Source organism: Paroedura picta, chromosome 10, assembly GCF_049243985.1.
Source record: "Paroedura picta isolate Pp20150507F chromosome 10, Ppicta_v3.0, whole genome shotgun sequence".
Lineage (NCBI taxonomy): Eukaryota > Metazoa > Chordata > Lepidosauria > Squamata > Gekkonidae > Paroedura > Paroedura picta.
The window spans coordinates 37,195,936-37,220,856 of NC_135378.1; the positions used below are offsets into that span (position 1 = coordinate 37,195,936).

A 24,921-nucleotide genomic window follows, 5' to 3' on the forward strand; every position below is an offset into this window, starting at 1 on the left:
ATTAGTATCTTTTTCTGTTGCAAATACAATTCAGCAGATTGACTCCCTTTGCCTATTTCTGAAACAAAAGCATCAACAGATTTTAAAGGGAAGGGTGGAGAAAAAGAGACAGAAGGTCAGACAAATACTCTGGCATTCTGGTTCATTAACCGCATGAGACAGGACTGCTGAGAAATCTAATTGCAGCACATTTGAGCTAGCACACCAACATTCTCCAGATCTGAGAAAGATTAGAGCACATAAATGTTTGCACTAAAACTACACGTCCACCCAAAAAAAGTCAAACAGTCAAGAGCTGTTTTAATAGCTGACGAGCCCCAGGGCCTGTAATCCTCTTACCTCCACTGTTATATCAATAATAAATGCCTCACCAAGTTCACCTTAATTCCTCATGTCAAATTAGGATGAGAAGGGGGGGGCATTTTAGTCACTTTCCTTTTAATTTAAAAAATATTATTTTTTTCAACACATAACCAACCACCTCCTTCCCTGGGACTTGCATTTCCACTCCAAATTCACACCCATATGTCCATTTAAACCAGACTTGTACGGTGAGAGGTATCTCAGCAATTTTCTAACCTCCACTCCCAGTTTGGTGCTGGAATTTGCCATATCAACCCAATCCAATTCTGTGATCCCATACAACATGGAAGTGTTTTTTTTTATTAATTTCGGGACTCAGAGGGGGGAAAGGAAGTTTGCGTCCCCAAAACTGAGCCTCCGCGGAGGGCGGTATATAAGTATGATAAATAAATAAAACCACCGCTGTGAGGGGATTGGTGGCTCACACTGATGGACAACCCAAGGAGCAGGGGGGAAGCCCACAGGTTGTCCACGCTTCCGTCTTTCCCGCCGCCTCATCAGGAAGGGAAAAACCACTATGAGATGGCAGGATAATGTGGGAGGGGTCTCCTGTCAGGAAGCAGCCAAACATGCAGTTTACAATTGTTCATTTGCAAGCAGGAGGCAGTGTGCATTGTCCACATCCGTGCAGAGATGATCTACGTTTTACCATTACTAAAAGCAACATCCAAGGTTTTGAGTAATCAAATTAAATATAAGTCACACACACACACACACACACACACACAAACTGTAAAGGTTCTGAAAAATATTCCAGAACAGAGTTGGGTTACAGTAATTTCATAGTAGGGCACAATAATGTCCCTTCTCTAAGTAATTCACAGGTTACATTGCAGGAACTTGTCAAGAAATTATTGGCTAATAATGAATAAACTTCAAATGATTTGATCAAATGGGAGATACCTTGCTGTAAAATTAGATTTGCCTCTTTTGAATAAACACATGTTGATCCAGGGTTTAAAGAGATTTAGACTTACTGCCTGGGCATGCAAAAGTTGTTAGGTATCTTAGATCTCTGGCTTAAGAAACACTAAACTGGTGAATGCCTTCATATTTAGTTCATTGTTCACCAGGTACTGAATTTACAGAGAAGCTTTCTCAAACACAGACAAAACCTATGCAGTTTTAAGTGTCATGCTTGGAAAGCTCTTATACACTTCTTTAATATTTCTGAATGCTCAGAAACAAAGGCGACATTCAAAAACTTCAGTATATTTATTGCATACATGGAGGCTTCAATGTCTGACAAAATGTTGAATTTCCAAAATAAGTTTTATTTTTACATGTTAGGACTTTGTGCTGCACTTGGAAAAAACCTTTGATCTAAGTCCACTTCCTATGTGAGGCAGTCAAAAGCACTGCAAGACCAAGAACCAGCACCTTCCTGCAAGCTGACCACGCTGGCATGAATACATCACAAATTCTAAGGATGATCAGAAGCAGCTTATCTAAGAGATCCATGTTTGATTCCCCACTCTGCCATGGAAGCTCACTGGGTGACCTTCAGCCGACCACATGTTGTCAGACTAACCTACTTCCCAGGGCTGGTGAAGGGATAAAATGGAGGAGAGGAGAACTGCGTCAGCTGCTTTGGGTCGCCTCTGGAGAGAAAGGTGGCGCATGAAGTAAATAAAAATAACTTTGGGTTTCTCAGAGAGTGAAGGAACACTGATTAAGGTATTGCTTGACTTGCTCTCAGGCACTCGTTCCGGCAGGTCTCGCTAATATGGCAGGCTTTACCCTTGAAAGTTGGTTGGAGCATCTTTGGAAACAAGGGCATACGTGATAGTCATTCTCTCCTGCTCCATTTATTGGCCTAGATGCTACCTGTCTCTCCTCCCAAACCCTTTGCCTTTTTTCATTCCAAATGACTGAAGCCTTGTGCACCTGAGAAATATGCACTCAAGCTGCAGCAGTTGCCCATCTTTGGCACCAAGGCTCCATCATCAGAGAGAAATAACATACCAGCAGCAAAGCACTTACACATTGGCTTGTATAGACAGAAGCCGAGTGCACGGACATGGTCTTGCCTCAGCACAACAGTGCTTTCCCAAGCAAGGGGAAATTATTACATGCACAGGCAAAGTATTATTACTGATGATGATGGTAAAGTTACTGTACTCCATATATAATTAGGACAGGAGGGGGGGAGGGTGGAAATGAAATGGAGCCCAAATTCCATCTTCTGTTGTGGACTGGGGATGCTAACCTTTTGCCCAAAATGCATAGTGCTGCCATTTTTGTACAAAGAAGAAAGGACACAGATGACCCTGTGTACAGGGTGGTTTTATTTTCTGTGGAGCTTTAATACAAACGACATCATTGTATGTTTGTGACATCACAATTTCAGTAATAGTCATAATGTTTTTAGCTTGTTTTGCTTTTTATTCATAAGAATGCAAAACTGATTTTAGTAAAGCTTGCATGATATAGGCAGATTGGTGTTCCTTGATCTGTTTAATACCATATGTGAGTCTCAGCACAGGCAATTCTGAAAAGTGAATACTAGGCAATATATATGAAGATACTAAAATACCAAGAAGAAAGGAATGGGGCAAGCATATACTTTAGTTTTTTGCCCACCTACTCTACCCTGCATGCCAGTTATGCTCCTCAGACTGTCTTCTCCTGGTGATACTATCGCCCACGAGTATCCATTTAGTTACAGTTAGGTCACAGGCTCTTTCTGTGGTAGACCCACTCCTCTGGAACAAGCTACAAGAGTGAATATGGAGGGCACCTTCTCTTGACTCTTTCAGCAAGGTGTGTAAGTTGGTTTCATTTCAGAATGCATTGGGCTGGGGATGAACTGTTTCACTATATAGTTTCATTCATTCCTTTACTAGTGTTACAGATAACAAAAATAAAAAAATGGTTCATCATAGGACAAGGTGAATAGTTGATCAGAGATGATAAAAACCTTTGATTCTAATGTATGGGAACAAACTTTTATTTAATAACATCACTGAGCACAATTAACCCATGGGTGTACTAGCCAGATACATAGGTCTGTATTAGAACAAATTATAAAAGCAGTTGTAAAGCCATTAGCTAACATGCTGAGAAAGGATATTCTGCAGGTACTGAAAGATAGCACTCCTTTACTATGGCCTCCAACACCAGTTAACTTTGATTAACTTGGCAGATATTCTCCCAGATAGCAGTAGGCAATTTTATGAGTATGTTCTTGGCTACTGCAGCAGTACACAATGTGATTAGTGAGAGCATCATGCCTTGAAGATTTGGTTCATGTGATAAGAGAAAATTTAATAAAAGGAGACCAAACCAGTGGTACTGCAATCAGCACCTGGCAACACTCAAGTTAATATTCTTCTTTTAGTACAGATATATAAGCAAGAAAGCACTGTTGGGCTGCATATCTTCTTCTTACTTAAGAAAAAATGAAATTGCAAGATGTTTTAATTCAATTGGGATCATCCTGGATAAGAGCAGACATAGTTACTAGGATGAAAAGTTTATGTACATACTCTACATACAGAAATACATTGAAAATGCCAATAACACTGAAACAAAAACGGGTAAATGGATATAACAGATTAGGACCTAACATTGTGTCACAGACCACCGTGGATTAGCATGGGAAGTTCCAAGCAGGCAGGCTCTCCCAGTGAGACAGGAGGGCATATTACATATGATGAACAACTGTCGTATTTAACACCGTTTTCCAGCTCTGGTACATGTGAGTGGAAACGCAGGTTTGTTGCAGGAGTACAACTGCACATAACCAAGTCTGAAAATATGCATATAAAGCACGTAGCCCTCTTCACACAAAATGGGCATCATGGAAGACAATGTGTAACGGGATGGCAAGTTCTCCCAGTACGTTAGGTAGGCATGTCAAAAAATAACAACTGCAAAGTATCAAGCAACAGCACTTTGAAAAGTAGCTTACAGGTACAACAAGTTGAATCATCATTTAGGCCGTATACAGAAAACCCACTAAGGAATCCCCAGAGATATATGTGGGCCCTCTCTTTCCCATCTGCGCTTCAAGGAATGGAGATCATCCAACAGAAAGACTGCATTGTAGTGAACGCCTCATTTTCCCTCTTTGTGTTGGCAAAAGAAAATCATAAAAAAACAACAGCAGGCTCAGCCTATAGAGCAAGAATGTCATTCAAAAAAGACCAGCAAAGGCAAACTGCTGCCAACACCAGCCAAGTATTAACATGATTAAAATAGACGTGGAGAGCTTGCAGCCTAAAGACAGTGGAAAATTACAAAATATGGCTTAAAGGAAAAGAACTATGTATTTTGAAACAGAATTTGAGAAGGGAGGAGACAGTATAAAAGCGGTAATAGAAACACATTCCATTTTTGTTTCTTTCCTTGTACCTCCTCCCCCTTTTTACCTCTGATTTTCAGTATACAGATAGATTGGTGACCACATGGACTAGGGACACACTCTGCAATTAGTCAGGTGGCAATTGCATTTACCTCCACTCTGCTAAGCTCCAAACCAGTCATGGGTACACCTGGGCCAGGAGTGTGCATAACTCGTCATCTGTAGAATAGCCGGCAACACTAGCTCCAGCTCAGATCTCAGAGTTTTAAAAGATGCATACACTTCTACAAAGGCAGGAAGCTGATGAAGGATGCATTTCTCTTTGGAGGTCTGAACTGAGCAGAAACTTTACTTTGTGGAGTCAATTCAATGACTCTCACCTCTCTTTAAAAATGCTAATAGGTCTAAGGAAAAATAATGGGATATTGCTCCAGCCTCTTCCCCCACTAGCAGGGAACAGAAATTTGAAGGACTTAAAGATGCTAGAAAGACTTCAGGAAAAAATTTCCTGGAGACATCTGGAAAAAGCTTCTTTGACATTGCCTGACTGGTCAATGGGAGGAGAAAGGGAGATGATAAAACTCCAGGGAGCAAAGAGGAGGGTTCATTGGTGCGGATTCAACCAAATATTGGAGGAAGTAGCTTTTGCCATGTGCTGGTCCACATACCTGAGCAGATGCTTCAAAGTAATGGGAACCCTCCAGAGCAACTGTAACCTTTTAAAGTCAAAGAGCTTGCCTTAGGTGGACATCTACTAGGGCAAGTATAGGGGACAGAGAGAAGCATTGTGTTTTATCCTTTCCATTTGAATCCCTTGCTCAATCTTGATTCTGTGCAAAGTGCGCATGTTTATAACTTTTAATGCTAGTAGTCATTCTCTGTACCACCTTAGACCGCCATCACCCAAGGTACTTTTAAAAGAAGTACCAGGACCAGGAGCAGTCAGATGGCAAGCAGCTATTCTTGCAGTGGCACACAGGCAGTAATTTGTCCCTGTGGTAACCAGATACTGGATAGAGGAAGACACAGAGGCAAGGCCTCAAAACAGGGCAAAGGAAGTTGGAACTCCTGGCCCCCTCTGTGAATAATTCCTACACAGAGCAATTCCTACAAAGGTCAGGTGATGGCAGCAGCTGAACAGAGAGAGAGACAGTGGGGGGGGGGAGCCCCTCCAAGTGCTGGAAAAAGTAGATGGCACTTGCCAGGTGGAGACCTTGAACAGCTGCTGTGGTCCATTCACCTTGAGGGGCATGGTGGAGTAAGTTTAGTTATTGCGGGAAACGCTGCAATAGACGAAACCCCCCCCCCTTACAAACTTGTAATCTTTTTCTTAAAATGACCTTCTGAACACTTCTGGTTTACACATTCTGTGCAATGGTAGCAAGGTGGAAGCCCTTCTGACTCCTCAGGCAGGCCATTCCACTAGGTGGAGACACTGTGTATATATACACTGGTAGTTGCTGGTTTTGTCCATTCACAGGGTGGCACCTTTAGAAGACTTTGCTCAGATGAACAAAACTGTCCTGGAGGGGCCTAACAAAAGAGGCAACCCTGCAGACATGTGGGTCAAAAGCCATCAAGGATGATAACCATAACCTTGATCTGAGCCCAGGAACCAATCAATAACCGATGGAATGCATGTTGCAGATATAACCAGGCTGCAGTGTTCTATACCAGCTGGAGTGTCTGATCAGAAGACACATAGCCTCCTTGGGGCACTGAGGTAGCAATATTGTTGAGCCCCCTGGGGGGGGAAAAGGTCTAGGTGAGTCCAATGCAGCAGGGTTAACTTTGAGAAAACAATTGTAAAGCATTTTTGTCAACAAGATCTTGATGTTTTCTTATAAATGTTCTTATAAAGTGCATTAATCTCACACAGATAAAGGATGAAAACATACTAAATTAATAAAACTCATAATCAAATGTCCTTTGATTTGATATAAAGTGAAATTGTGCCCCCTTAAACTTTGCTGAAACCACATAAAACATTTAATTTGGAAACATATCTGAAAATTTTGTTCATAATAATTGACATGCTCTAAGGTGAAGAGAACTGTGATACATTTAAGGAAGAATATAATGTAAGGAAACTATTACAACAAGGAATCTGATTTGATACAATACAATAAGTGTTCCAAACATATTTTTAAAAGATATGATTATAAATCATTTGTTCAACAATATAATTTGTTACTTTTGTTGACATTGTCACCATCTTATTAGCCCAACATTTTTGTTCCTTTTAATAATATTAAGTACAATTAAAAACTGCAAATTGTATGTCTCAGTTTCCGAATCCTAATGTGCATTATTTTACTGTAACTATGAAGAGCAACTCAGCTTGGCCCCCAGAGCCCCATTGTACCCCAACAGTTCCACTAGAACTAGATCACCAAGAACTCATCGGCTCTCGACCAACAAGGCAGGGTTGGTCAAACTGAGGCTCCCTAGATGTCCATGGACTACAATTACCATGAGCCATGGTAATTGGGTCATGGTAATTGTTGTCCATGGGCACCTGGAGAGTCACAGTTTGACCACCCTTACTATAGGGCAACACCAGGCTCCAAAGAGCATAAAGATCCCTTCCTAGAATACAAAGTAAGAAGCTGGCTCTTAACAGGGGAGCTGGGTGGAGATCAGGGCTGTAGTCCTGGATGAACTGAACAAGAAAATAGTCAAAACACTGAGGTCTTCAACTCAAATTCATGAAGTCTGCCAACAGACAAAGGACAAGCTGGAGATTTCATGAGTGCAAAAGAGGTTTTGGAGAAGGTATTCTTCTGTAATGGAACACAGGGATTCCCCACCCCTTTACAAATACTGGAAAACTTTTAGGAATGACAGAAATAGGTCATGGCTAGTAAGGAGGTAAATTGACAGATTGCTACAAGTTGGAGTGGCCAGCATGCCACAGGTGGAGACTGAGGCTTTATAGTGTGAGGTTATCAGGGAGTAAGAGAGGGCTGAGCACACAGATTCATATATAACCTAGTTTATTTTCTTTGTCTGTGACAGTTATCTAAGTACTAGAGCCAGTTTGGTGTAGTGGTTAGGAGTGCAGACTTCTAATCTGGCATGACGGATTTGATTCTGCCTCCCCCACATGCAGCCAGCTGGGTGACCTTGGGCTGGCCATGGCACTGATAAGGCTGTTCTGACCGAGCAACAATATCAGGGCGCTATCAGCCTCACCCACCCCACAGGGTGTCTGTTGTGGGGAGAGGAACGGGAAGGAGATTATAAACTGCTTTGAGCCTCCTTCGGGTAGAGAAAAGCGGCATATAAGAACCAACTCTTCTACTTCCTAGGAAAGTGTTCTTTCATGCATTCCTTTCTAGAAAATCATCTACTGCTGTTTGATGTATATATATATATGAATGGGGTAGGGGAATCAGAGCTCATATCATGAGCATTTCATTTCACACTTAGAAAAAAAAGCACAGCAGCTATGGTCTTCATCCAGGAAACAAAATAAGCCAACATTTCTTTCTTGTTAATCATTTACTAAACAGAGTTCAATGTTACATACACAACCCCCCCAAAAAAAACAAAGGTGGATTTGTGAATGCTACTGTTTTGTGATAAAGAGGAAATTGTTGATTAACAGCACTCTGCAGCTTTAAAAGTAACAGAGCAGATAACCGGTCTTAAAGATATACAACATATCCTGTTTAAAGAAGACAGCACTGGCCACTTCCTGCAAGGACAGGTTCAATTGCTGCACTTGTAGCACAAAGATATTTATTTGGTTTATATACCACCCTCCCTAGACCAGGTCAGGGCAGTATACAGCATAAAATAACAATAGCATAACTTAGTTAAAACTTTAAAAATCACATCACACAGCATTCTATATTCAGCAGTAGCATCAGTGTAGGTGTTATTTCAGGAGCCATATCCATTCCCTATGGGGATCCTCCATTGGGGGTTCATTTGATGTTATAGCATCACTGGCCCCAACCAAAAGCTTGGAAGAAGAGCTTTGTCTGGCAGGTCCTGTGCCAGCTCTGACAGAGCCCAGATCTCCTCAGGAGCTCATTCCACCAAGGAGGGTCCAGGACTTAAAACATCCTGGCCCCTGGTTGAGGCCAGACATACTTCTTTGTGGCCAGGGACTACCAACCAGTATAGTGGTTAACAGCAGCCACTTCTAATCTGGCAAGCCGGATTGATTTCCCACTCCTCCACCTGCAGCCAGCTGGGTGACGTTGGGCTTGTCACAAAGCAGTCCAGTCAGAGCTCTCTCAGCTCCACCTACCTCACAGGGTGTCTGCTGTGGGGAAGAGAAAGCGATTGTAAGCCACTTTGAGACTCCTCCGGGTAGTGAAAAGCGGGGCATAAAAACCAACTACTTCTTCTTAAGACATAGGCAGAAATGGTCCCTTAGCACAAATGGCCTTAAAGGTGAGAACTAAAACCTTAAAGGTGATCCAGAATTCAACCAGGAGCTGGTGCTGTTGCCAAAGGATAGACTGAATAAGGCCCCCCCCCCCCAGGTGTTCCTGCAAGGACCCGGGCAGCTATGTTCTGGAGCAGTTGTAGTTTCCACGTCAAGGATAAGGATAGGCCTGTGTAGAGTGAGTTACAGAAGTCTAGAGATGACTGTTGTGTGCATCACCGTGACTAGATACTCCATGGCCAGGTAGGGTGCTAGTTGTTTGGCTTGGCAAAGGTGGAAAAATGCCAGCTGTGCTACTCTTGCGATCTGCATGTCCACTGTAAGGGAGGTGTTGAAGATCACACTGAGATTTCTGGCTTCATGGAAGCTGGAAGCTGGACACTATCCAGGCAGGGTAAGCACACTTCCTCACCTGGCCCTTTCCTACCCAGCCACATGACCTCTGTCTTTGAAAGGCTGAATATCAGGAGGCTCTGCTTGATCCATTTCATCACTTGAAAAATGCCACAGGGTGTGATTCTCTCCACAACTTTAATCAGCATTTTTAAGTGCCTTCTTGCCCAGATTGCCCAAGAGTTTGGACTGGTACGATCATGCTGGGGTGGGTGGGCGCGGCAGGTCAATATGACCATATATAGTCATATCACCTGATAAATGTTTAGCATATTTTAAAAATATATTAAAAATTAATTAACTCCCACCCATTCAGGAGACTCTTCCAGGGCCATCAAGAAACTCTAGGGTTTCACAAAACCCTGGTTGAGAAATCCTGACACAAACAGTGTCATGCTGTACATATTTACTCAAATGCAAGTCCTGCTTTGTTCAACAGGATTCACGCCCAGATAAGTGTGCACATGATTAAAATTTAAGCAGTGCTCCTCACAAACCTGTGGTGGCTTAGAAACGGCCTGGCACTGAGCCTAAGGTAATAGATTCCTTTTTTTTCCTCACCGTAATTCTTCCTTCAGCAAAACCATAATAACCAATTGCAAAACTAAAGAAACAGTTCCGAAATCCAAGTTGTAGTCTGTCCAAGCTGTTTCATTCAGCATGCAAGTCAAATTTACTTTAAGTAGCTACTAAACTGTTGTTGACATTTCATTATCCCAATATCAACTCCCTTTCTGCCTCCTTCATAATAGACAGGGAAGATCTGCAATGTATATGAGCTTCCGTACTTGAAGCAGCATATTAGGTGGTGTTTAGACTGCTCTCTCTGTGTTTGCAGGTTTTGTTTTTTGGTTGGGTGGAAGGATAATCTAATTGCAGCACAGTGATGCTTGCATTAATCTCTGCATCATTCTATACAACTATTAAACCAGAAAGCAAGAATATAAAAAAAATGATGATTCACTTGTTTCTGCAGATGTATTTATTTACTTCATTTTTTAATCTACCTTTCTCCCCAACAAAACCCACAAATGGCTTACATTGTTTTCCCCTCCATTTTATCCTTATTGCAACCCTATAAAGTAGGCTAGGCTGACTGTATGTGACCACTGCAAGGTCATCCTGGAAGCTTCCACGAAAGAGGGAAGGTTCAAATCTGGGTCTCCCAAATTCTAGGCTACACTAGACCAACAGGAACTAATTACTATTTATTGGATGAGCACCTGTCAGGAGTGTATGATTTTTAAGTGCTGAAGAAGATGGCCCTTTGTGGTCTCTTTTAGTCCTGTGTGCTTCTGATTTATTATTTATCATATGACATGTGCGTAATGTAGCCAGGAGATTCTAAGATTGTGGTTTGCCATTGTCTGCCCCCACATCACGATCCAAGTATTCCTTGGAGGTCGCCCATCCAAGTGCCAGACAGGCTGAGTCTGCTTAGCTTCCAAGATTTGACGGGATCAGGCATGCCTAGGCTATCCAGGTACTCTAATAACTGCATTAAAGAAAGAGCTAAAATGAAGTTTGCATGTAATAATTATTTTAATCACATGTTTACAAGTTCATTTCCTAAAGATATATTGTTAAAAAAAAATCTAGACACAAGCTTCTGAAGCTGCAAGACCTACTTTCTTCAATGGGGATAATGTCTATACACGTCTTATAAATTATGCACAGGATTTTTAACCGTATCTTGATGAAACAGAGTGTCTTAATTGTAGGGGCATATGAAGTTTTGCAAATAAGTTCCAACAAATATACTGCCAAATATAATCACTAAGTAGCATAGTACCTAAAATTAATGTTCTAATAGGAATGTGTGCAAACAATGTTTCCTTTGCACAAATCTGGATCCTTATTTTATTGTATCAAATCTTTAGACCAGGGATTCCCAACCAGGGGTCCACAGGAGTCCCTGAGGGAGTCCGCAGCCCCCCTGCCCTATTGGACTCAGCCACAAGCTATGGAAGCAGCCACTCCCATTGCTCCCATTGCTCCCCCCAAGCCTCTGGGAGGGGGGGCAGAGCCTACACATCTACTCCCGACTTAAACCACCTCCTGTATCTTCTCCCCTCAGTCCCCTTCGAGCCTGCCTGTTAACATGGGTGGTGATATCACTTTCAACAGCATATCACTTCTGGGGGTGTAACAGAGAAGTGTGGCCAGCTGACATCACTTCAAAGTGTGAAAAATTATTCCAGGGGCTCCTCTATGGTCAAAAGGTTGAAAAAGCCTGTTTTAGATCGTTTAGTTTCCACATAAAATGCACTATTAAGCCAAACTTGGGGTCTGGAGCGCCAAGGGTTTCAAGATAGAGTTAACTGCCTGCTACTGAAATCAATGCAATTTTAAAATGCTTAACCGTAGCTAGATGGTGCTTGGAAGTTTCAGGACAGACATTAGGTAAACTTGCATCAGCTCATATTTAAATATGAAAACACCACAAACATCCGAAGAAGTAAGAACAACATCCCAAGTCCTGCAACTGGTCCTCATACCACCTGACAGACAGAATGCTGAGGATAGCTGAACACAGGAGGAGTATCAGCTAGCTGGATCTTGTCAGATCTAGCCTGATTCTGCACTTACTTTTTATTTTGCATTGTCGATGCTGCTGAATTCAGATCGATCTGAATTGAAACAGACGTTGTGTTCTACACTTAATTGTGGGGCTGCTCTCTCCTTCCTGATTGGGGAACCTAGGAGGGGGGAATGGTGGTTGTGAAACTCCAGGCAGCATTAAAGGGGTTTATTTCCTGCTGTCTCCTCTACAGCCAAAGCAAGTATGGGGGGATAGAGCACAAGGCTCCTTGTTTATTTTTCTTTTACTGAGCAAGTGAGGGGGGAAACAAGGGGGAAAAGACAATCCGAAAGGCAAATCTCAGCACATAGAAGTGTGGGCTTGGAGCACAGCCACTTTAGAAATTACGGAAAAAACAAGTCTTGTGAGGGAATGGTTACCAGGAACCAGGCAGTCTTTGAACTAACGGCCTGACCAATCAGCAACAGCCTGCTTCACTATGGCAGCGGTGGAGGCACGGGGAGGAAGTAGACGAGGTAGACTTTTGAACTCTGGTGCTGGAGAAGACTCTCGCAAGTCCCTTGGACTGCAAGGCGAACAAACTGGTCAGTCCTAGAGGAGATCAGCCCTGACTGCTCCTTAGAAGGCCAGATCCTGAAGATGAAACTCAAATACTTTGGCCACCTCATGAGAAGGAAGGATTCCCTGGAGAAGAGCCTAATGCTGGGAGCGATTGAGGGCAAAAGAAGAAGGGGACGACAGAGAATGAGGTGGCTGGATGGAGTCACTGAAGCAGTAGGTGCAAACTTAAATGGACTCCGGGGAATGGTAGAGGACAGGAAGGCCTGGAGGATCATTGTCCATGGGGTCGCGATGGGTCGGACACGACTTCGCAACTAACAACAACAACAAAGGGCTTAAACTATGGAGTTCCAGGGCTTAAAAGTAATGTTTAAGCAGAGATAGCATGATGTGAAACTTGATCTATACAGGCTCCTACCCTGCATACCTGACAGACTTAACCTAAGTGGTTTCTGAATAAAATAAGTTCAGCACCTATAAGAGAAACAGAAAAAGAACATTTATTTATACTCAGGGAATAGGGCAATACAGCAGTTCAAAAATAAGAGGGAATATATGTCCAGATTCAACACAGTCTTGTCGGGCCCATTTATTTGTAAAGTTATTAATTTAGAATAATAGAGAACAGTTAGCAGCCAAGTTTGTATCCTTATCACACTGGATTCCTCTCCACCTCAGGATTCTCACAGTGCAAATATAGGCTCCTCTTGGAAACCACAGAGGTTTCACTAGTTTCCCCCAGAAACTGCGGCTTTGAGATACAGTCTTTCTCATGACAGCCTGCTTTATCACCAAAGACGAGTTCTAAGATTTCCACAGCCTCCTCATACAAGTTCTCTCTTTTACACTATACAGATGCAGGCCTTATCTCCATACTTGTTTAGCCTGCTTACACACAAGGCCAACGTTGAGTCAGGACCTCTCAAGTCTCTTTTTCTGTGAAGGTTCACACCCCATCTGCCTGAACTGACACAGTGTTATAGCTTTTCCTCTTCCCCACCCTAAAAAATCTGGCTCTTCCAGCCCTTCCAGAGATCCTGATTGGCTGCCACCTGCTCTGCTCCCACACCAACTAAATGGGATTAGCGTTTTTTTCAGAAAGGGACAGGAGGACTTTTGCCCATCCATTACAGTATCGCTTTCGTGTACTGGATTAATGTTAAAACAACCCACATACTAAGTGCCTACTAAGTACCTACTACAAAACAGTATCTTCCAGAAAGCAGTCACAAGAGTACTTCCTTCTCTTCGAAAGGTCCTCTAGCAATGGACAAAGTGAGGGTCAATATTCCTTAAGTTCTTTAGCTAAGCAGAGTTTTCAAAAGGCACTGAACACATCAAAAGAACAGCAACTGGGGGAAATTCACAAAACAGGTCCTGCTTCAGGAATCAAAACAGGTAAAGAGATCCAACCAGCATGTGGAGCAAAACAAAGCAGGTGTATGCTACAATCAAGTAGAAAGGAACTGGAGAACCACTGAGCCACCACTTTGGCAACCTGTCAAAAAATAAGAACAAAAACCTCATAGTGTGACTAAAGCACCACAGTCATTTTAGGCACTGTATATTTCCCATCCAGCACAGAAGTCCTGGGAAAAACATGACTCTGTAATTAACAATTAAAATCAAACCTATATAAGTGCACAAAACTGAGGCTGGATTATAATTTGCCATATCCTGAATGTCTGAACACTTCACTAGGCAACTCCCAGTTCCTTTTATTTGAAGCATGTAGGATGTTAACTTGGTTGGAAATATGCTATGTATACATCAATGGCAAGTAGGGACATACAGTGTTCACTGACGATCAATCAGCACTGAAATCCTTGGCACCCAACTCTACAATGGATACAATGTCTATAGATTAGGAAATAGCTTCCAAGGGTGGGGAGAAATTATTTGAAATTTTCATTATTTCCATGCATTACCATTATTACAATTGCATTACTTGCAGTCTGACTGTCTCACTGCAACCCCAGACAAATTACATAATGCATAATAATGTGCATGATGTTACACTATGTACTCATGGTGGAGTATAATTGTATTTCCTCAAGTTTACATTTAACTCTATTGACTTTCATTTGCATCATTTATACCCTGTCTTTCTCTCCAATCCTCGCAACAACCCTATGGGGTAGGTTAGCCTGACTATGTGGGACTGGCCCAGGAAAGCGTCCATATAAGCGTGAGGATTATCATGGATGACAGACCAACACACATTTGAATTTAAAACTTGTAAACAAAATCCCAAAGACTCATCATGAATCAAGAAGAGGGAGGATAAACTAGTATCTGCAATTACTCCCCCCCCCCCCCCAGAAAGAAGTCAGTGGGCTTTGAATGATGAAACTCAATTTGGAGCTGACATGTAAGTGTTGGTACTTGGCGGAAATCACGTGAATAAGTGCATGCGCACATGCGCTGCAAGTAGCAGACACAGAAAGACAAACCGGCTCTGTGCGTACTCTAACTAGTAACACGTACACACTTAAGTATCACAATGGTTAATTAACTGGGAACAAAACAAAGGTCATTTCCTCATCAACAAACTTTTGATGTGAACTGCTATGAAAAATGCTGTATTTGGCAAGAGCAGCTATGCCTGAAGGAATGTCTGGATTCCCTGTGACAAGTAATAATTAAATAATGCAAAAATTCCTGCCAGAACCTTGTTCCTGTTGCCAGTGATGAGCAGTACACAAAAGACATGGATGAATGCGCCTCAAATGTCACCTGGACAGATTTTATTACTGTGAAACCCAGAACTCCCTTAGTCAAATTTTTATAGTTTGAGAGAGGTAATTAGAAATTACCTTCCGACTGCCATTGAAGTCACAGCATTTTATGCAATGCTATCAACTGCATATTTCTGTAGTCGTCCGCAGCGTGATCACAACCTTTTATATAGCACCATTCCTGATTGCAGAAACTAGCCAGATCTTTAATTTAATTTCAAGAAGGAAGAAAGAGTAGAGACGTGAGAGAATGTGAGCTCGAGGTCCTGTACTGTCATGCACAGTAGCCCTAGAACAATGGACAATGCTCTGGCCAAGCTCACTTTGCTAGACTATTGCTGGTGCTATTCAGTTTAATTATTACACAGAACTCTCTTGAAATAAATATTGTGTGTGTGTGGGGGGGGGATTAGCTTCTAATTGAGGAAGCTGGCATCAGATCAGCACTAATAACTAACTACAAAGCTCATTAACTTGCTTCAGCCATATAGTAATACTTTCCTTGCTTTTTTAATACTGACATTTCTCAAACAAGTCTCTTGCTTAGCATCCAAACAAAGGGGAGGGAACATCACTGAGCAAATCTGAAGCACGGTGTGTGTGTGTGTGTGTGTGTGTGTGTGTGTGTGTGTGTCCCACATCTGAAAAGGTTATGCCACAGCAGTAAATGCCTGTGGGAGAAGACAAGGGGCAAAAATGCCTGGCAATGAAGATGGAGGAGGGACACAAGTGAATTATCATTGTTCTGCTGCAGAAAAAGTCAAAGTCTTACTGCCCTGAGCTCCAAACTATATAAGCACTTTAGACATTGGGGGCAAAGGTGAAAGCCGCTGGAATATCAGCCACAGATTAGACAAGTGGTCACCAATAGCTCTTCATTAGTGCCTCCTCACTTCAGCTCTTTTCTGCATGCCATTCTCGGGAAGTCCTGCCCTTTGAATCCTGACTTCTGCTCCTTCCCAACAGCAATATACAGTGCAAGGCTCCATTTTCAGCCCATTCCAATACATAGACACGCCCTCCAATTTTCTAACACTTGAGTAACTCTGGTAATTACAAGCTACTAAATGAATTCATTACAGACTATTAAGCAGCTTCACGTTAAGAAAAGTGCAAAGAAAGCAGATACCAGGAATTCATTAACAGACTTCCAATACTAGCCACACAATGAGAGAACAGAGAGAGAAGTGAAAGCATTAAATCTCCTTCTACTGAGCTTTTGTAAGCCCTGTCTTCATATTAGATAATACAGACATTCTTCTGAACCCATGAGGATTAGAAACTTGGGTGTTGTTTTTTAAGTGAAAGCAGATATTAACATCCAAGTATGCACCTGATTTTCTACACAACCACAAAACTCAATGTCCCTATAATTCTGCTCATGACTAAGATAATATCTACAACAAAATAACTTTCAAAACCACACACACACAAACCAATGTGTGCTAAGGCAAATCTACTGATTACTCCATATTACAAAAATTAAACCTGCAACTTTATTACCTCAAGAGTAATTATTAGAAAGTACAAATGTGGTTCAGATCAGCAAATTGCTCCCTTACATCATCCTGACCCCCTAAAGGTAACACAACAAACCATATGCATAATGCCAAACACAGAAATTGGTCATCTTTGAATTCATGCACATGCTCCCTTACTGCATAACTCAGAAAATAAACGCTAAACCATAGTTTGTTGTTTTGCCCAAATAACAATTTTGTTGCCTTCTATCTAAGTCATCATTCCAAGTCAGGGTTTAAGTCACAGTTTAAAATGCCAGGTTGGAAAGAATAAACTAATGCAAAGTTGGTTATCTGGACAAAGCAACAGTTATCTTTAGCGACAATAATGCTAGGATTGTGCAAGGACAATGCTTGTGTGAGGACAACTACCGGATTGGCCCTCAGTGTGGGATATGCCCCCAATAGGGAGAAGGCACTCCCCTACTGAGGGCCAATAAAGAGACTTCCCCACCCTCCTACTCACTCTCTTCCTCCTAACTGTCACTTCCAGACAGTGAGCAGGGTGGAAGAAGAGCCTGCTGATAAGTCTTCCTGGTTGGAGGACCTGAAGCACTGCTCCTTCTAACCCAGCTAAGCATCCTTCCATCCCCCTCCCGGCCTCCAAGCAGTGTAAGAGGGAGAGTTGGGCCTGTGGGAGTACTCCTTCTCACCTGGTTGGGCATCCTTCCCTCCAAGCAGTGAAGGTGGGAGAGCTGGGTCTGCTGGCCTCTGATGCAGCAGGTCCATAGTGGTGCTCCATCTTGCCTAGCTGGGCATCTTTCTGGCTCCTCCCGGCCTCCAAGCAGCGAGGGGAGATAACAGTGGGTACTTTTCTAGTAGTGATTTCAAAGCATTTAAAACACAATTGCCTTACATCAAGATCTGCAAAAACACTGCCCCTTAATGAGAGAAGCCATGGGCTCAGTAACATGCACATATCCTGCTGCTAGCAACACTCTCTGGGTGGGGGCCCCTTCCAGTTACACAATCTACAAATAGAGTAGCTTCTTGCATGCATGATACAGCAATCTCTATATACAAAGATTTCAAATGGCCAGTCATTTGCTGATCCTGGCCCACAAGCACCCTGCCTAGGCATCAATCCTATGATCGCTTTCCTAGGAGTAAATCCCAGTGAAGCCCCTCCCCCAAAACTGAATAGTCCAGATCAGTTCAATCCCATCAAATCTCAGAAGCTAAGGAGGACCAACCATGGAAGACCACCAAGAACATGGATGGAGTTCTTCCAAGGACCACTAGGGGTCATGATGCGGAGGCAGGAAAGGGCAGACCCCCTCCTAACATTCCTTCCCTGGCTACGGACAATCCTCGGATCTCCTGGCTGCACTGCACACACCATACGATGAATAAATAAATACCCCAGTGAATAAAACTTTCGAGTAAGTTATACTCTGTGTAAAACTGAGGTTGTTTTGCAATGCACTATAATTCCTCTCAGTAGTAATTACTGACCAGGTTCAGCTCACAAATCTTTCACCATTCCCCAGGAATACACACAACAAGATTCTCACAGGTCATTTTTTTCTATTGTGCTGTCATGCTCTACACATTGCTACTTTATACACAACTAAGCAACATTTTTCTTCTTTTTCATCCTCCCAACGAACTTTTCTCTACCACAAACTTTAAAAGGTACACTAATTCCTAGATTAGAAGCAAAGATAGTTCAGGGCTGCAGAAAGATTTTCCCTTCGGGGACTGAACTATTACTCAGATCTTTCACTCACAGAAAAATGATTGACTTGCCAATTACTGTGTAACCCTTCTTTGCAGAGCTTACAGTTCCAAAATGGTTACCTTAGTAGCCCACTAGTGGCATGTACAAATGCTCACCAGAATGGAATTAAGGAACCGTTCTTAAATGAAGAGTATTGTCATTGGTAACACTTAAGTCTTATCCTCATGATGTAATTTTGCAATATAAATCATACAAGTTAGCGAGAGTGGGTGGAAAATACCAAGACAAAAATTAAGTTTAATTATAGTTGTGACTGTTCAAGATGAGATTTGGATAATCATATTGCACAACACTGACCGCCAAAAGTCCTTGCTTCAGAAAGAAAGTTATCCCAAAGCCTGCAGTTTTACAAAAAAACAAAAGCATGTATGCTTTCAAATGGAACCTGCCCTCAAAAGTCCTGTTGTCCAAACAAAACTGAACAATTCATTTGTTTAGAACAATGATTCCTCAAGAATGTTCCATTGTGAGAAATCTAAAGTGATTCTGATAAACAACACTTCTAAAGGAAAAGAGTTTTTTTACTAGTTGCAGAGTTCACATGTTAACAGATATTAGATAATAACAATACCGCTTAAACAAGCTTGCTGGGGGGTAAACTGTAATGACTGTGGAAGGGAATGGCAAACCACCCCATATTGAGTCTGCTATGAAAACGCTGGAGAGCGTCACCCCAAGGGTCAGACATGACCCGGTGCTTGCACAGGGCAAACTGCATTGACCAATCTGTGGGGCTGAAGCTGATACACCAACAGTTTGGTACTGTTAGTTATGTTATTGTTATTGCTGTTATCATTGTTACCGTTTATTGATGTAGCTATCAAATTTATATTGTTTGGTTATGTTATCTGTAAGCTGCCCTGAGCCATGAGGAGAGGGCAATATGTATGTATACATGTATGTGTGTAAATAAGTAAGTAAATATTCACTGGTTACTAGAAATAATTGTTGGCTATAAACCCCATACAAATCTGGGAAACCCATACTGAAGTTCTCTGAAATTTGTAATATACAACTTGAATATGTTTACTGTTCAAAATAATATTGTAACTTACACTTACAATAATATTGTAACTTACAATATTGTAACTTACACCATCCATAATGTTTTTTAAGTATCAATGATCTTGGCGGTTCAAAAAAGGGAGGAGTCTGGCAGTAAAAAGGTAAAGGTATCCCTGTGCAAGCACTGGGTCATGTCTGACCCTTGGGGTGACGCCCTCTAGCGTTTTCATGTCAGACTCAATACGGGGTGGTTTGCCAGTGCCTTCCCCAGTCATTACCGTTTACCCCCCAGCAAGCTGGGTACTCATTTTACTGACCTCGGAAGGATGGAAGGCTGAGTCAACCTTGAGCCGGCTGCTGGGATTGAACTCCCAGCCTCATGGGCAGAGCTTCCAGACAACATTTCTGCTGCCTTACCACTCTGCGCCACAAGAGGCTCTTACACTTAATGTAGAGCAATCTAAAAATACAAGCATGGGATGCCCCAACATACTTCAGTGCCTAAGGAACAATTGCCAAATGTCTATGCCATTACATTACATTAAGTAACGCTGACAATATGCTGCCCTTATTAGGACAGGCACCCAATTAATCCGTATCCAGGTTAATGAGGCAGAGGGAATTCCTACAATTAATCAAGGAAATTACACAGTACTTGAACTGCTGACCCCACATGCTAAAGAGAAATTGACTGGCCAACCAATTATAAATAATTCAACATAATTGCTTTGGAAAAGTAAGGAAATACAAAACACAACACGCTGTTAACAATCCCATCATGAAAGCCTGAATGAAAGTTTCAGGCAACTAAAAAAAGTAAATAACCCACAGCATTATATCAATCTCCGATCCTGCATAATTGGGTAATCAAAATGTCAATCATGCTGTGAACTGCTCCAATCTGGCAGTGCTGAGAGGGCTGGCTATAGAAATCAAAGTATGTATAAATAAATAAGTAAGTAAGTAAGTAAGTAAGTAAGTAAATAAATAAATAAATAAATGTCAACATTTTGCTCCACTCACTGTGTATGGATAATTTCACTCCATGCAAACCTTAACTAATAATTTTTAAACAGAATGTTTAGCCGCTTGCTCCAGTTGACTTGTGGGAGCAAAAGTGGAAGTGGTGATGTGATCAAGCCAGGGAATTCTTAAATTGAATGACAAGAACCTCAAAATAGCTTCCAACACAGGGATAGTCAAACTGCAGACCACCAGATATCCATGGACTACAGTTCACATGACCCCTGCCAGCATGTCCATGGATATCTGGAGGGGTGCAGTTTGACTACTCCTGTTAGAAAGAAGTTACATCATCCTGATGTGATCTGAAAAAACTTCACACATGCATCTTATACTGAAAACAGACATTACTTCCCAGGGCATCAAGAACTATTCCTGAAGAAAACTTCAAAATGTCTACAATATGGGACAAAGGGGCATACTGTTGGGGGGGGGGAGAGAACCCTAAGAAGCATCCTTAATACAAGAAATTCAGATAGATTATTTTTTAAATCCTTTAAGAAAATTCAGAGGAATCAAGAACATTTTAGTGTTCATCCCTATTTAAAAAGACCTTGAAATGTAATCATAAACAAATCTATTTGGCCTGAGGGGGGAAAGTAGAAGGGGCGTTATGCTATGATATCAGTGCTGGAGACGTCACTACAACTACGCAAATGCAGAGCCACAGAAAAGTCCAGCTGCCAGCCACATTCCCTCATGATCAGGGACAGATATTTCAACTGGGTTGGCATATTTTTCTCACTATTAACATGCCAGTAAGAGTAAGTCGTAAATGCTTTAACAAAAGTCGCCTGTCAAAAAGACAGGTACAACTCAATGCAGATGTGACAGGTAAAGGCCAAGAAAGGGAACTCTCCTCTATTTCCCGTCTAACTTGCATCCAATGACACCTCTCTCTGTGATGCTCCAGGGAAACGGAGGAAGGATATTATTCCCCTGACTACAAAAGGCCCCTGCGGATGCAATGCACGGACAGGTGAACAGTTTCGAGGGCTCCAAACTGTTGCAGGTCACCACATACCGACCCTGCTATCATAACCTCTACGGGCGGGAATTGCAGAGGGGCTGGAGAGGGAACCCAGAGGGCCGCGGGGAGACCCAGCCCCTCCCTCTTGATTGACTGATTTCTTTGATTAGCAGACACATACAACCCAGCTCCTGGCCACGGGCCGTCCCCTCTGGCGACGCATGCCCTCCGGCTCCTCGGGAGCAGCAAGAGCGCGGACTTCCCGCGGACTCCCCTCCGGCTGCAGCAGAGGCGCGGGCTTACCCAGGCCCTGGATGCGGAAGCCGGCGGGCGGCTGGAGGGAGTGGCGCGCCCAGCCCTCGCGCAGCGCCTCCAGGTGCTCCTCGCGGCCCTGGATCAGCAGCACCTGCTCGTCGAGCCAGCCCAGGAAGAAGGTCTCGGCCACCGCCGCCGTCACCTTCGCGTTCCAGAAGTGCTGCAGGTTCTCCTGCTTGAAGTCGGCGAAGATCTCGTAGCCGATGCGGTGGCGCCCCAACGCGCGCCCCGCCGCCCCCCGGCCCGTCTGCGACGCCGCCGCCGCCGCCTCCTCCTCTCGCCGCCCGGCGCAGGGGCGCAGGACGACGGCCAAGGAGTGCGGCGCGATCTGCAGGAACTTCTCCATCCCGCCGGCCATCGCCGCGCCCCAGCCGCGCGCAGCCTTAAGCGCCCACGGGGAGGCCTCGGCGCGCCGCCAGTAGCAACAGCAGCAGCCGTAGCCCTCTCCGCAGCCTGGCCATGAACCCCGGCGGCCGCAGCGACGCGGCTCCCTGCTCCGCTCCGTTCCGCTCGGGCCGCGCCGGCTGCAGGATGAGCGTCTCTCCGCCCGCCCCTGGCGGCACGTGTGCGCTCGGCTCGGTGGGGCAGCGCCGCCCGCTGGCTCTTCCCCGCCTCCCTGACCTGGAGCCCGTCCCCGACACACTTCGGCTGCTGCGCCCCGCCCGAAGGTTCAGAAGGGGGAGTGCGGGAGACTTTACAGAAACTGTGGAAGGGCCTCGCCCGCGCGCCTCTTGCACGCCGGCCCGCTCGTTTGGGTTGGGGATCGGGGGGGGGGGGGGGGGGGCTGGTGCGTGCATTGAACAGCTGTGCACAAAAAGAGCACTTGAGAGCGCCGAAATAAGCAGTTGCTTCCTGCGTGTTCAGTTTTTGCAAGACACAGGAGACCTTCTGGGAAGGGGGAGTCTTTAGGGAGAGTTTTTGTTGTGGAAGGTCATTCAGGCACCGAAGGATCGTTTTTTAATTATTTAAATTTAAGCTCTGTATAGTTATAATCAGCCAAGGTAGTATAGAAAGAACAATTGAGACAAGAGGATATGCTCTTTAAAAGTACTTCTGGGTTTGGTTTTGTCTTCACACCAAAACTGGCACACCTGTCATTTACATTCTCCTTCTGCGTTTCTGTAACTTGTTAGGAAAGGAGATACATTTTACATTTCTAACAAAACACACATTTCTAACAACTGAAAATGAAGACCTGCAGCAGTCCAAAGTACACATCTAAATCCTGTAATGCTAGCAAATAGAAAATAAGATCTCATTGTGGAAGTTTCCTAAAAAGTTTGGTTCACAGTATCCCTAATTGTACAGTGTACAATTCAGTGTACTTCCATTGCATATGTATGTCAAAGAGCACAACCTACGTTGCCAGGTAGTATTTCCTGCCAATGTACAAGCCACAATAATTTTTTAAAGAACATTGCTTCTATTTGGGATTGTGTTCTGCAGCCAAGGGTACCTATTATGTTTTTTATTACGATCTAGTGTTTGGAAGAAATTGTCCAGTAAAGCCTTACACTGGGTAGCTGGTTAAACAGATGTCACTTGCTTCAAAGAAAACCTATGCAGATAGTAAAACAATATAGGTGTTATCAATACTTAAGTTTAAAAAAAAACAAGTTTCATTCAAGGTGCAAGCTTTCATGAGCTTGCACTTTGTCTGAGGAAGTGTGCGTGTGCACACAAAAGCTTATACCTTAAATAAAGCTTTGTTGGTCTTAAAAATACCACTGGACTCAAACTTTGTCCTATAGGCTTCCTTGTCCATTCTTCTCCACTACAAAGAGTAAGAGTGCCTAACATTTCACAGCCTCAAAGAGCTTTCTGGTTGGTAATCATGTTCCCCATTAATTAAAGCAGCACAATGTAAATTGCAATCCTGCAATCCTAACTTCAGGTCCAGCTTTTTAATACAGTTACCTGACGTATTTGCCTCTGGCAGCATATTTTTGGAAATGACAATCTTCTGTCCTGCCTCCTCCTTCCTGTAGATAAGAAACAACTTCACCCTTATTGTTTTATACCCTGTCCAAAAACTGAAGCAGATAATCTTGCTTGCCCTCTCAGTCCCCAGGCCTTCTTTTTAAAATTGTACAGCAATACAGGTTATGAAACCTTGTGAGAATCTTCTTCCTAAGAACTGGGCCACCATCTTGGCCTGCCTGTTGCCAGAGAAACTAAAATAATGATGGTTGAATGAGAGGAAATTAGCTCATAAGAGTTGAGGAAGTGCTATTGGGTGTCCTGCACTCTTTCGAGATGGCTAGGGCTGCCGTCTGCAGAGATTAGCAGAGGGAAAGAAGTACTATTTACCATGAAAACTCTGTTCTTCTGTTCTTTGCTTTTAAAAACACTGATGCTTTTATTGGGTGGGGGGTATTTGTATTTAAAACAACAGTTTCCTTATTATGTAACAGATCACAATCACAATTTAGAAGTCATCCAAAGTAGTGATCCAGAATGCTATTATTTTGTGAATATGTAGTTGGCCCTAATAGAAAAGTATTACACAAGTCTTTTTCAAGATATTCCTTCAAAGCAACACCTACAAGCTTACTCAATATAAAAGTTGTAATGACTACTGTTGCTTGTTGTAACTGGTCTGGATGACATTATGCCCACACATGAGAAGGAAAATGTTAAAGTAAATTCAAAGATAATTATGGATAATTTGTCTAAACGATCTTTTGCTGTTGCTGGAGATAGTATTTCCCTCACAACTATGCATACCAAGCTCAGAGGACAAATCTCAGCTGAGTCTAGCTGAAGTTACATTCTGCCACACATGGCCCAGCATGAAGGATGACTAAATGAGTAAACTTGGTCAATGGGTGGGATCCAGATTGAAAACCCAGTACCCCTAACTGACTATTTCAGGAGTAACAGATTCCCTACCCCCCCCCTTTGTGATTTCTCAGGCAATATTAAAGTTTATCTCTGGCCCAGAGATACAATGCTTTGCTCTTAACCATATATATTTACATAGTTCTTTAATATTTATTATACTCTGCCTTTCTGTCTGATTTATTTATTTACTAGTAATCA

General features: G+C 42.9%; 1 protein-coding gene across 4 annotated transcripts in view; it reads right to left on the reverse strand.

The window, feature by feature from the left end:
• Positions 1-22,531, reverse strand: part of STOX2 (storkhead box 2) — a 140,534-nt gene extending 118,003 nt beyond the window's left edge. Inside the window, exon 1 of one of the 4 annotated variants that reach the window (XR_013225187.1) lies at positions 21,868-22,530. Coding sequence is in view for 2 of the 4 variants with exons in the window: in XM_077302297.1 (XP_077158412.1) it covers positions 21,868-22,237 (370 nt within the window). In the remaining 2 variants the exon portion in view is untranslated. Of the gene's footprint in view, positions 1-21,867 lie in introns of all 4 variants that reach the window. The other 3 variants (XR_013225188.1, XM_077302297.1, XM_077302299.1) reach the window with 3 other exon arrangements.
• Between the last annotated feature and the right edge of the window lie 2,390 nt (positions 22,532-24,921).